General features: G+C 49.2%; 1 protein-coding gene across 1 annotated transcript; it reads left to right on the forward strand.

The window, feature by feature from the left end:
• The first annotated feature begins 611 nt into the window (after positions 1–611).
• On the forward strand, positions 612–10,692 carry LOC140420232 (uncharacterized). The gene is made up of 2 exons (XM_072504265.1): positions 612–746; positions 8,811–10,692. Exon 2 carries the CDS (start codon positions 9,158–9,160, stop codon positions 10,445–10,447), a length of 1,290 nt encoding a protein of 429 aa, XP_072360366.1. The 5' UTR covers positions 612–746; positions 8,811–9,157; the 3' UTR covers positions 10,448–10,692.
• Positions 10,693–13,521: the final 2,829 nt, after the last annotated feature.

A 13,521-nucleotide genomic window follows, 5' to 3' on the forward strand; every position in this document is an offset into this window, starting at 1 on the left:
CCCCTTAACTGTCAGCCAACTCCTGGGGAAAAGAACCCTTCAATTGTGAACATTAGGGAAGAGACCATCCTTTTAGCCAGACAAATAAATGTGTCAAGCTGAGGGAGCAAAGGATGTCAATGTCTTTGAGAGAGAGAGAGAGACCTGGACTAAGCTTTGCAGAGTCTGCACCCTCCCTGGATTCACTTCCTTTCCCTTCAGTTGCTGCAAGTGACCAATTGAAGGCGAGAATGAGAAAAGAAATGGAAAGGGAGAGAAAAGAAAGTGTTTTACTGACAGATGTTGGAGACAGGAGGAAGTTTCAGTCTGTGTGAAGCTCAATCATTCACACAAAGCCCGCGCGCTGATTGGCTGGAGGACGAGAGTCCTTCCGGTCCCACAACTCTTTCCAATTGTCTAAACCTCAGGAGGAAGGTCAGGAGGCGGGCTCTCCCATGCACCTGTGCAACTTCCCCTCTTCCTTGGGACATGCGCAGTCCCGGGCCAGGGGGAGCTCACCGAGTTGCTTCTCGATCTGGCTGCATCCATCAGCCGGTTTTTTGGAAACCTTTGTCTCGAGGAGGTACAGGGGAAAACTGGTGGGGGTGGGGCTTCGGGGCTCCCGTGTCCGCGTGCCGAGCATGCGCACTGAGACCCGAAAACGTCAGTTGAACAGAGTGATTCTTATTGGTTGATTCAGATCGGGTTCTCGTGACGTCACGAAGCGGGCATTGGAAGTGAAACTTCCTCCTGTGTCTCCAACATCTGTGAGTAAAAACTTTCCTTTCTCCCCCTTTCCATTTCTTTTCTCATTCTCACCTTCAATTGGTGATTTGCAGCAACTGAAGGGAAAGGAAGTGAATCCAGGGAGGGTGCAGACTCTGCAAAGCTAGGCCCAGGTCTCTCTCTCTCTCAAAGACATTGACATCCTTTGCTCCCTCAGCTTGACACATTTATTTGTTTGGATAAAAGGATGGTCTCTTTCCCAATGTTCACAATTAAAGGCTGGTTTCCCCTGGAGATGGCTGACATTTAAGGGGTCAGTAAATTAATATCAGACAGAGATATGTCTAGTATTTTTAAATGGTACAGATTAGATATATTACTTATGGTCTGTAATAAAGTACATTTATTATTAACTCCAGTTGTGTAATATTGTACTGTAGCTACGTTATATATTTCCAGTCATCTCTTCCCTCAGTGGGTTGTTAGTTTCTGGATTTCTCTTTCACATGGACCAGTGGAGTTTGAGAGTCAATGAATATATTCATTACGAAGTCTTACAACACCAGGTTAAAGTCCAACAGGTTTGTTTCGATGTCACTAGCTTTCGGAGCGCTGCTCCTTCCTCAGGTGAATGAAGAGGTATGTTCCAGAAACACATAGATAGACAAATTCAAAGATGCCAAACAATGCTTGGAATGCGACCATTAGCAGGTGATTAAATCTTTACAGATCCAGAGATGGGGTAACCCCAGGTTAAAGAGGTGTGAATTTAACCTGGGGTTACCCAATCTCTGGATCTGTAAAGATTTAATCACCTGCTAATGGTCGCATTCCTAGTATTGTTTGGCATCTTTGAATTTGTCTATATATGTGTTTCTGGAACATACCTCTTCATTCACCTGAGGAAGGAGCAGCGCTCCGAAAGCTAGTGACATCGAAACAAACCTGTTGGACTTTAACCTGGTGTTGTAAGACTTCGTACTGTGCTCACCCCAGTCCAACGCCGGCATCTCCACATCATGAATATATTCATGGATGAGTTGGACAGATTTTTAATATTTCTTTTGTTATTTTTAAAAACTTTTTAAAATAATGAATGCAACAGACTAACAGAAAAATTGATGGAAAATGGGTACAGTGTAGAACAACTGATATTGCTGCATAAATACAAGCAACACATTGCAGAATTAATTTGTAGCAGGATATTTTAGGGACCAGAGCCGCTATATGAAATGCCAGATCAATTGAACAACCGGTTAACAGAGTGAGTGGGGAAAGAGGGTAAGATTATATAAAAACAGACGGATACCAATGCACACCCCAAAACAGACTAACAGCATAGTTGAATTAAAATAACATAGATGACACAGAATCTCTATAGTGCAGAAGGAGGCTATTCGCTTCTTCAAGTCAGCACTGACCCTCAGAAAATGCACTCACCGAGGCAGACTCCCCGCCCGATTCCCATAATCCGGTGCATTGATCATCGTCAACCCACCTAACCTAACATCTTTGGACACTAAGGGGCAATTTAGCATGACCAATCCACTTAACCTGCACATCTCTGGACTGTGGGAGGAAACCGGAGCACCCAGAGGCAACCCACACAGACACAGGGCGAATGTCCATGTCCACACAGATAGGCACTCAAGGAATCAAACCTGGTTCCCTGGCTCTGTGCTAACCACTGTGCCTCACTGTGCCCTACTCTGGGCTCAGTTGAATTGAATTCACTGATGGAAATCCCTGGAGGAGCAAGTCTGTCAAATTGGAGCACATATATTTGAGACAGGGGTCTCATTATTTAACAAATGCATCAGACTTAGAATGAAGTACAGACATTACAATTGCAATGGGATACATTCTGTAATCAATCTGTGCCAGTTTTGGATAGAGGGAGAACTGATTGGCCTGCTTCCATATCGAGCCTGATGGATGTTGGGTCTATCGTAACCAAATTCCGTGTGAAACTAAGATGAGAGGCCCATTGATAAAGCCTGATATTCCGGAGACACCCACCTTTAGCTCCTGGTGATTGGAGCTTAACTAAGTTGAGGTGAGGTTTATTTTTATTCCAGATAAATGTACTAATCATTCCATTAATTTCCTGAATGACCATGGTTGACAGCAGCATAGGCAGCATCTGCAGAGGGTATGCAGTCTGGGCAACACATTCATTTTAATGAAGGTGATCCTCCCTCGCCATGAAATCGGAAGAGCCGACCACCGGGCAAGGTCCCACCTAATAGTCACCATCAGCTGTGGACAGTTGGCCCCATGTAGCTGTCTGAAAAAGGGTCATTGATATTCCCAGATATTTAAATCCCAAGGGGGGAGCATCTGATTGAGAACTTAGCAAGAGGAGGGGGCTTACCCTGCAACACCCTCCCCCCTCCCCTCACCAGCATGGCCTCTGACTCAGTAAAATTCATCTTATAACCAGAGAAGGCACTAAATCTATCCACAATCGGGTGCAGCTGGTTAAGATGAACATTTTGTGGTTTTTATTTTTATCTCGGTGCCTAATGGTCTTTTTGCCAAAATTGGTCTTTATGGGGGTGGATTGGTTGGTTTAATCGTTTGTGTGGGCAGATAAGGTGGCAAGGATTAGGAAGACGGTGATTCAGAGAGGGCGACAGTCAGGCGGCTTGGCCCTGCTGAACCTGTTATACTATTATTGGGCGGCGAACGCAGAGTACGTGTGGGGTTGGAGCAGGGAAACGGAGGCTTTGTAGGCTTACATTAAAGGGTAGGTGGGGTCAATGGGTTACAGGGATAGGGTGGAGACATGGGCTTATGTAGGGTGCTCTTTCAAAGAGCCGGTGCAGACTCGATGGGCTGAATGGCCTCCTTCTGCACTGTACGGATTCTATGTTCTATAATTTCAAGGAACTGCTAGGTGGGAGGGGAGGGAGGTGAAGAGTTTGGTTAGGGAGTTGGGGTGGGTTTAGAGGTTTTGTGTTGGTTTTACTTTGTAATGTTATGTGTTGCAAATGTTAAAATCAGAATGAAAATACTTTAAAAAAAATCTATCCACTACTCCAATAATGTCCAGGACTGAAACACTGGGGTTCAACACAAACAGCAGCCCGTCATGTGCACACAGAGTGATCTTGTGCTGCCTCACCCCACCCCCCAGTCCCGATATCAGAGACTCCGATCTGATAGCCTCTGGCATTGGCTCAGTGGACAAGGGGGACAGAGGGCAGCCCTGTCTAGTCCCTCTCTGAAGCTGAAAATTCGATGCCCGCAAACCATTGGTGAGCACCGCCGCTGCCGGTCTGTGATGTAACAATTGAATCCACTCAATATAATCCTCACACAACCCGAAGCCTCGCAGCGGATACACCAGATAATTCCACTCAACTCAAGCAAAAGCTTTTTCTGCATCGAAGGAGATCACCAGCCCATCCAATGCATATTTCTGAACAGCCTGAATCAAATTCAGCAACCTTCCAACGTTGTTACTGGAAAATCTTCCCCGTATAAACCCAGTCTGGTCCTCCCATACGATTGTCGGAAGGATGTCCTCCAGCCTTATCGCCAAAACATAAGATCGCAGTTTCAAGTCAACATTCAAAAGAGAGGGAACTTGTGACGGGGATGTGCAGAGCAGTCACACATCAGGTGGCTCTCCTCCATACAACAGAAAAATAGGCACTGTCGGCCGAATTTAGCCGCAAAATCAGACTTCAACATCCCCTCACCATCAACAATAGTGCGGACAACAAAATGCTAGGAAGCAACAGCTCGAAAGGCTGCAGGGTCACAAACTGCAGCAAGGGACAGGAGCGGCGAGCAAGCGGGTCGGCGGCCCCAATCGACTACGTGGCCCAAATGCTGGGCAATCTGATTGGGAGGGACAGCTTCCCCAAACCGCCAGACATCGACAGGGCATCACCTCGCAATGAACAGGGGAGCCAGCTCATAGGAGGGAGGGGGCGAGGTCAGCAGAGCGCAGGAGAGGGTGAGGAGGAGGCAGCAGGGACACAAGCAGAGCGGGTGTAGGATGGGGGTCAGATCGATCCTGGGTGGGGGGGCCACACACCAGCGGGAAAGCTAGTGCCAGGAAGTACGGGAGAGAGAGGGCCCGTGGCACATCTCCCACTGGGAAGAGAGTGTCTGTGTGTGTGTGTGGGGGTGGGGGGGGGGTGAGAAAGAGAGGATAGAGGAGGGGGATACGGTGGGGTGGGGGGCAGAATAGAAGAGGGGGGGATACAGTGGGCTGGGAGGGAGATAGAAGAGGGGGGGGATACGGTCTGATCATGAGCGGGGGAACTTCACACCTGTTTAAGGATCCATTTACTGACAGATCAATCCCAGAACAGGGAAAATGACAGCCATGGTGAGGGAACTGGGAACGTTCATGAAGCAGTTGGGGGCAGTGGATCCCTGGCGGTTCATGGAGCAGACGGGGGCAGTGGATCCCTGGCGGTTCATGGAGCAGACGGGGGCAGTGGATCCCTGGCGATTCTTACACCCGGATGAGAAGGAATTCTCGTTCTTCTCACCAGTACACAAGGTCTACACTCACATCGGCTTCTTTGTTGTGGGGAAATCGGTGCTTCCAGAAATAGTCAGAGCAGAATAATCCATGATTGTAATCTCAGACCACGCTCCACATTACATGGATGTGAGGTTGGAGACGGGACAAACCCAATGCCCCACATGGAGGTTGGACACGGCCCTCTTGGCCGACAAGGTCTGCCAGAAAACATCACCGGCCATCGGCAAGTACATCACTAACAGCCAGAACGGGGAAGTCTCACCTTCCACATTCTGGGAGGCACTGAAGGCTGTGATTCGGGAAAAAATAATCGCCAAAAGGCTCGTAGAGACAGGGAAGAGAGAGCGGTTAGGCAGCAACTGATCAACTCCATTCTGGAGGTTGACAGACGATACTCCGAGGCCCTGACCATAGAGCTTCTGCTGGAGAGGAAGAAGCTGCAAAAGAACTTTGACCTGCTCCCCACCAGGAAAGCAGTGACCAACTCCACCAGGCACGGGGGACCTTTTATGAGCACAGAGAGGGCTAGCCGCCTGCTGGTTCACCAGCTGAGAAAGAAGGCAGCCACGAGGGAAATAGCCCAGGTAAAGGATAACAGAGGCAGATTGGTAGAATAATTTTTATAATTGTCACAAGTAGGCTTACATTAACACAGCAATGAAGTTAGTGTGAAAATACCCTAGTCGCCACACTCCGGCACCTGTTCGGGTACACTGAGGGAGAATTCAGAATGTCCAATTCACCTAACATTATGCCTTTCGGGACTTGTGGGAGGAAACCGGAGCTCCCGGAGGAAACCCGCGCAGACATGGGGAGAACGTGCAGACTCCACACAGACAGTGACCCAAACCGGGAATCGAACCTGGGACCCTGGCGCTGTGAAGCAAAAATGCTGACCACTGTGCTACCGTGCCGCCCAACCATAGCCGTCCCGTAGCCCAACCAAAAAAGGTCAACCAAGCGTTCAAGGCCTTCTACCGGGGACTGTACGCCTCCGAGGACCCCCTCCTCCCCGGAGAGAGTTCGGAATCTTCTTGGGCCACAAACCCAACCTGGGCAAAAACAAAGATTTCCCGGTGAGGGGGAGGGGCAGAGCTGGAGGGCCTCCCAGTTAAAATAGCCCAAAACAAATCCCGCTACCTGGAGATCCAGGTTTCCCACGAGTGGACACGGATCCACAAGTGGAAGCTGACCAGTCTGGCGGAGGAAGTCAAAAACGACCCACAGAGATGGGATGGATTCCTGCTTTCCCTGGCGGGGAGGATGCAGACGATCAAGATGAACGTACTGCCCAGGTTCCTCTTCCTGTTTCGATCCTTACCGATCTACATCCCCAAGGCCTTTTTCCATTCAATAGATAAGGTGATTATGGCGTTTGTGCGGAGGGGCAAGAATTCCAAAATCCCTAAAACAGTACTACAATGGAGAAGAAACATGGGAGGCCTGGCCCTCCCGAACTTGCAATACTATCACTGGGCAGCCACGGCCGAAAGAGTGAGGAGATGGGTAAAGGACCCTGACATGGAATGGTTGATGATGGACGAGTCCTCGCGTACAGGAATGACCCTCCGGGCCCCACTCCCATCCCCGCCAGCACCAGTCCAGTGGTGGCAGCTACCCTGAGAACCTGGAACCAGATGTGGCAGCATTTCAGTCTGACCGATGTGTCCTTCATGGCCCCCATCTGCGGCAACCATAGGTTTGCACCAGCCATTCTCAACACCACCTTCAAGAGGTAGAGACAGGGTGGGGGAACACTGATGGTTAGGGACTTTTACACGGGAAATAGACTAGCGACCTTAGAGGAGCTGATGGAGAGACTGAACCTACCAAACAGGGATGAGCTCCAGGTCAAACACTTTCTCTGCAAGGAGACACCAGCACACCCAGAAACCCTGAGAAGCACAATGCAAGAGGAGTTACTGGACGCAGACAGTCTGGGGAAGGGAAACTGTGGGGACCTGTACGGACAACTCTTAATAAGGATGCGCTCCTTACTTGACGAAACCCAGGAAAAATGGGCAGAAGAGCGAGGGACGGAAATAGGGTGGGGTCTCTGGAGCGAAGCACTGAACGGGACCAACTCCACCTTCTCCTCCGCAAGGCTAAGCTTCATGCAGCTGAATGTTGTGCACAGAGCGCACCTGACAAGAACCCGAATGAGCAGGTTCTTCCCGGAGATGGAGGACAAATGTGAATGGTGCCAGCGGGGCCCGGCAAACCATACCCACATGTTCAGGGTATGCCCCAGACTTGTCGAATTCTGGACAGCCTATTTAGAGGCAATGTCCATGGTTATGAAGGTGGAGCCGTGCCCACAAATGGCAGTCTTCGGGGTATCGGACCAGACAGAACTACTCATGGGGAAGAGGGCGGACGCCCTTGCCTTTGCTTCTCTAATCGGCCGCTGGAGAATCCTGCTCGGCTGGCGATCAGCAGCACCACCCACAGCTGCAGACTGGCTGGCAGACCTATCGGAATTTCTCCACCTGGTGAAGATCAAGCTCACCGTCCGAGGGTCAGAGGATGGTTCCCACAAAGTGTGGAGGCCATTCACCAACTTGTTCCAGGACCTGTTTGAAGCCAGCGGCCAATGGAACACTGGGGAGGGAGGTGGGTGTACGGGGGCCAACGGGATCACAGGGAGCAGGCAGGAAAAGAGGTGGGGGGGGGCTACTGGGACAAGGTGGGAGAACCAGAAACCAACTGACACAGAGACCAGAGAGCCGAGAACAAAAACACAAGAGGAGGAACCCCCCAAGGGAAGGTTTAAAACAGGACAGGGAGTGCGCGGGGTGGAAGGGGGGAGGCCCATCAATGGGTGGCGGTGGGGGGGGAGGGGGGGCACCGTCCACTTGTAAATAATAGATAACTCCCATTGTACAGTGAAGGGCCCAGGAAAGGACCCAGAAACGACGAGTGATGGGGCGGAGGGGAGGGACGGGAGATGGGGGGACCGGCACAAAGGAAATTGACATGCACATTGTAATCGGCAGAGTTACCCTGACTGCTTGGATAGTGTATAATAAGCATTGCCACAAGTCTGTTACTGGATGAAAAAGAGGTGAAAAAAACTTCCCCATCCAATCCCGCCTCAATTTAAAGTGTTCCTCATAATCCAGATGGGTTTCCTGTAATAAAGCGATGTCGACTTTCTCCTTTCGAAAGGAGAGGATATTTTTCCTTCTGATAGGGTGATGGATGCCCCGTACATTCCCTGAGAAAATTTGCAGATTAACTGCCGCCATTAGTCAGGCGACAAGAGAGACAGGAACAGATTTTCACACCACAATCGTGCGTGCGCCATTACCCCCTCCTCCAACTCACTTTACACCAGAGGCACCAAAGTTTCTCCAAATTGCTCCTTTCACAGATAAAAGCCCCGTCTGTACCAGAGTAGGATAAAGTCAACAACACATAAACCCTCCCATAATAACAAAAATACAAAAGAATCACCACCACAATAGACCCAAGGGGACATTCCTCAATAAGACTGAGGACCCGGAGGATTAACCTCACGGCCAGACTGTCGTTACCCTCAGGAAACCTTCTCCAAAATGAGGAGAAGAAAAGTAACTTTTGTAAATTGTTTTTACAGGATATTAGAAGAGGAGGAATTACAGACAGAAATCTCAAACGTCACATCTCAATCTGACTGAGTCTCTCAATTCCTTGAAACTGAATATCACCGGACTTTGAATCTAGAAGGAGAAATGTTTGTCTTTTCTGTCGGCTTCAAAACATCAGTGTGACTGGAAAAGCCCCGAGACACACACACACGAGTGAGAGTGTTCCAGGGCACTGACTGTGGAAAGAGCTTTAACCAGTTACGCAGCCTGAAAAAACATCTCACCATTCACAGCGGACAGAGACTGTACACGTGTTGTGTGTGGACGAGGCTTCAACTGATCGGCAAACCTGGAGAGACACGAGGATACCCAAAACATGGAGAAACGGTGGAAATGTGGGGACTGTGGGAAGGGATTCAGGGTCCCATCTGAGCTGGAAGTTCATCGGCGCATTCACACTGGGGAGAGGCCGTTCACGTGCTCTGTGTGTGAGAGGGGATTCGCTCAGGTATCCGGCCTGCGGAAACATCAGCGAGTTCACACTGGGGAGAGGCCGTTCACCTGCTCTCAGTGTGAAAAGGGATTCACTCAGTTATCCACCCTGCGGATACATCAGCGAGTTCACACTGGGGAGAGGCCGTTCACCTGCTCTCAGTGTGAGAAGAGATTCACTACTTCATCGGGACTGCTGGCACATAAGCGAGTTCACACTGGGGAGAGGCCGTTCACCTGCTCTCAGTGTCAGAAGGGATTCACTCGGTTATCCGTCCTGCAGAGACATCAGCGAGTTCACACTGGGGCGAGGCGGTTCACCTGCTCTAAGTGTCAGAAAGGATTCACTCAGTTATCCGACCTGCGGACACACCAGCGAGTTCACATTGGGGAGAGGCCGTTCACCTGCTCTCAGTGTGAGAAGGGATTCACTACTTCATCCGACCTGCTAACACACCAGCGACTTCACACTGGGGAGAGGCCGTTCACCTGCTCTCAGTGTGAGAAGGGATTCACTACTTCATCCGGCCTGCTGACACACCAGCGAGTTCACACTGGGGAGAGGCCGTTCACCTGCTCTCAGTGTGAGAAGGGATTCACTACTTCATCGAACCTGCTGACACACCAGCGTGTTCACACTGGGGTGAGGCCGTTCGCCTGCTCTCAGTGTGAGAAGGGATTCACTACTTCATCGAACCTGCTGACACACCAGCGTGTTCACACTGGGGTGAGGCCGTTCGCCTGCTCTCAGTGTGAGAAGGGATTCACTACTTCATGTAGCCTGCTGGGACACCAGCGGGTTCACACTGGGGAGAGGCCGTTCACCTGCTCTCAGTGTGAGAAGGGATTCACTACTTCATCCGGCCTGCTGAGACACCAGCGAGTTCACACTGGGGAGAAGGCGTTCACCTGCTCTCAGTGTGAGAAGGGATTCACTACTTCATCGAACCTGCTGACACACCAGCGTGTTCACACTGGGGTGAGGCCGTTCGCCTGCTCTCAGTGTGAGAAGGGATTCACTACTTCATGGAGCCTGCGGGGACACCAGCGGGTTCACACTGGGGAGAGGCCGTTCACCTGTTCTCAGTGTGAGAAGGGATTCATTTGGTTATCCAACCTGCGGAAACACCAGCGAGTTCACACAGGGGAGAAGGCGTTAACCTGCTCTTCGTGAGAGAAGGGATTCAGATATCCATACACCCTGCAGGAACCCTAGTGAGTTAACACCTGGAAGAGGCCATTCACCTACTCTGAGCAGGGGAGACATTCAATGATCCGTCCCATCTCCGGAGACACTAGCGAGTTAATTCTGGGGAAAGACCATTCATCTGCTCTCAATGTGGGGAGGGGGTTTTGTGATTCATCACACCTGTTGTGACTCCAACAAGTTCACAATAAATTGCAGATGTTGGCTCCGTTGTTATTGTTTCTGCTCTCACTGACATCCAGGACTGCATTTTGTTCATTCTGACATCTGGTGAATGGTGATGATTGGAGGGTTTCTTTCTGCTGGACTGGTCAGTCTAGCACCTCTGCCTCCGGTGGGCTGACCATTTTTGAGGCTAGTTGCGATTATCTGGTTCCAAGTTTGACGAGGAGCACAGAATGAAAAGGTGTTTGCACATTGGAAGATATTTAGTTCCCAAAGCAGCCACGTTGCCATGAAGATGGGCTATGGTGGTTACAGGGTTCTTTTGCCTAATTTATCTGGGTGTTTCTCACAGAAGGAGACTGTCATGGTATGAGGGGCAAGTTGTCTGTGGTAGATTGGGAAATTACAATAAACGTATCACTGAAAGTGGCAACGCAGGTGGATAAGGAGCTAAGAAGGCAGACGGCATGCTTGTCTTCATTGGTCTGGACATTGAGTATAAAAATTGGCAAGTCATGCAGCCGCTGCACAAAACCTTAGTTAGGCTACACGTGGATATTGCCTACAATTCTGGTCACCACATTACCAAAAGGATGTGGAGGCTTTGGAGAGAGTACAGAGGAGGTTTACCAGGATGTTTCCTGGCCTGGAGGTTATTAGCTATGAGGAGAGGTTGGATAAACTCTGATTGTTTTCACTCGAGCGACAGAGTTGAGGGACGACCTGATAAAAGTTTACAAAATTGACTGGCACGGACAGAGTGGATAGTCAGAAGCTTTTTCCCAGGTTGGAAAAGTCAATTACCAGGTGACAGAGGTTTAAGGTGCGAGGGGCAAAGTTTAGAGGAGATGTGTGAGGGAGTTTTTTTTACACCGAATGCGGTGGGTGCCTGGAACTCACTACCGGAGGAGGTAGTGGAAGCAGGGACGATAGGGACATTTAAGGGGCATCTTGACAAATACATGAAAAGGATGGGAATAGACGGATACAGACCCTGGAAGCACAGAAGGTTTTAGTTTAGACAAACATCATGATCCGAGCAGGCTTGGTGGGCCGAAGGGCCTGTTCCTGTGCTGTCCTTTCTTCTTTGTTGTTCTTTGTATGACGATGGACAATAGACAGGCAACCACTCGCATTTTATTTACATAAAATATAGATTCCTTTTAAGAAGCAAAAATTAAACAGCAAAATGAAGCTATCGTGGCTAACAAGAAAAGTTAGATTCTATTAGATCAATGGAGGAGACTCAAAGTGGGTAAAATATTAGTGAGCCTGAGGATTGGGAACTTGGTTTAGAATTCAGCAAAGGACCAAGAAACTGATAAAGAGAAAATAGAATATGCGAGCAAACTGGGGAGAAACATAAAAACCAACAGGAAAAATTCCTACCGGAATGTGAAAAGGAAAAGATTAGCAAAGACCAATGTGGGTCCATTCCAGGCAGAGACAGGAGAGTTTATAATGGGGAATAAGGAAATGGCAGAGAAACTAAACAATGTGTGTCTGTCTTCACGGAGGAAGATACAGAAATCGTCCCCAAAACACCAGAGAACCAAGGGACCAGTGAGCACGAGGGAATGAAAGAGATTAGTATTCGTGAGAAAGTAGTACTGGAGAAATTAATGGTATTGAAAGTTAATAAGTCCCCAAAAGCTGCTGCTCTACATCCCAGAGTGTTGAAAGAGGCGGCTGTGGAGATAGTGGATACATTGGTGATCACCTTTCAAAATTCTATAGATTCTGGAATGTTTCCTGCAGATTGGAAGGTGGTAAATGTCACCTCACTATTTAAGGTGGGAGAGAAAAAACAGGAACCACAGACCCATTAGCCTGACATCAGTCGGAGGGAAAATGCTGCAATCTATTATAAAGGATGTGATAACATACGAATTAGGAGCAGGAGTAGGCCACTCGGCCCCTCGAGCCTGCTCCACCATTCAATAAGTTCACGGCTGATCTGATTGAAACCTCAACTCCACAGAGGCCCCTCAGAAAATACATCTGAGGAGAGGGTAATAATATTCTTTATTATTATAATCTTTATTATTGTTACAAATAGGCTTACATTAACACTGCAATGAAGTTACTGTGAAAATCCGCCAGTCGCCACACTCCGGCACCTGTTCAGGTACACAGAGGGAGAATTCAGAATGTCCAATTCACCTAACAAGCACGTCTTTTGGGACTTGTGGGAGGAAACCCACACAGTTTTGGGGAGAACGTGGAGACTCCGCACAGACAGTGACCCAAGCCGGGAATTGAACCCGGGACCCTGGAGCTGTGAAGCAACAGTGCTAACCACCATGTGCCTCCACGCCGCTGTGTCAGTTATGGGGAACAAGGAAATGGCAGAGGAGTTCAAAAATATATATATTTCTATTCTCCTTTTTCACATTTTATGCCAAATTTACACCCACCAACAATAAACAATCAGCAACAAATCTGTCAATCCCCATAACAATAACAACAATCCCATCCCCCCACCAACCAACAAACATCAGCCCGCACGTTTACATAAACAAATGACAAAAAGGAATCAGGGATTACCCATAGTCACCATGAACACACACAGCCCCCCTCCCTCCCACCCACCCCCCCAACTAATGTTCGATGTTATCCAGTTTTTGAAAGTGCATAATGAATAATGCCCATTAATTGTAGAACCCCTCCATCCTTCCCCTCAGTTCAAACTTATCCTTTTCAAGGGTCCAGTATTCCAACAGGTCCCCCCGCCACGCTAGGGCACAGGGTGGAGAGGCTGTTCTCCATCCCAGCAGGATCCGTCTTCGGGCGATCAACGAGACGAAGGCTACAATATCTGCCTCTGCCCCCGTTTCCAACCCTTGCTGATTTGACACCCGAATATGGCCTCCCGG

This window comes from Scyliorhinus torazame, chromosome 5 (genome assembly GCF_047496885.1).
Source record: "Scyliorhinus torazame isolate Kashiwa2021f chromosome 5, sScyTor2.1, whole genome shotgun sequence".
NCBI lineage: Eukaryota > Metazoa > Chordata > Chondrichthyes > Carcharhiniformes > Scyliorhinidae > Scyliorhinus > Scyliorhinus torazame.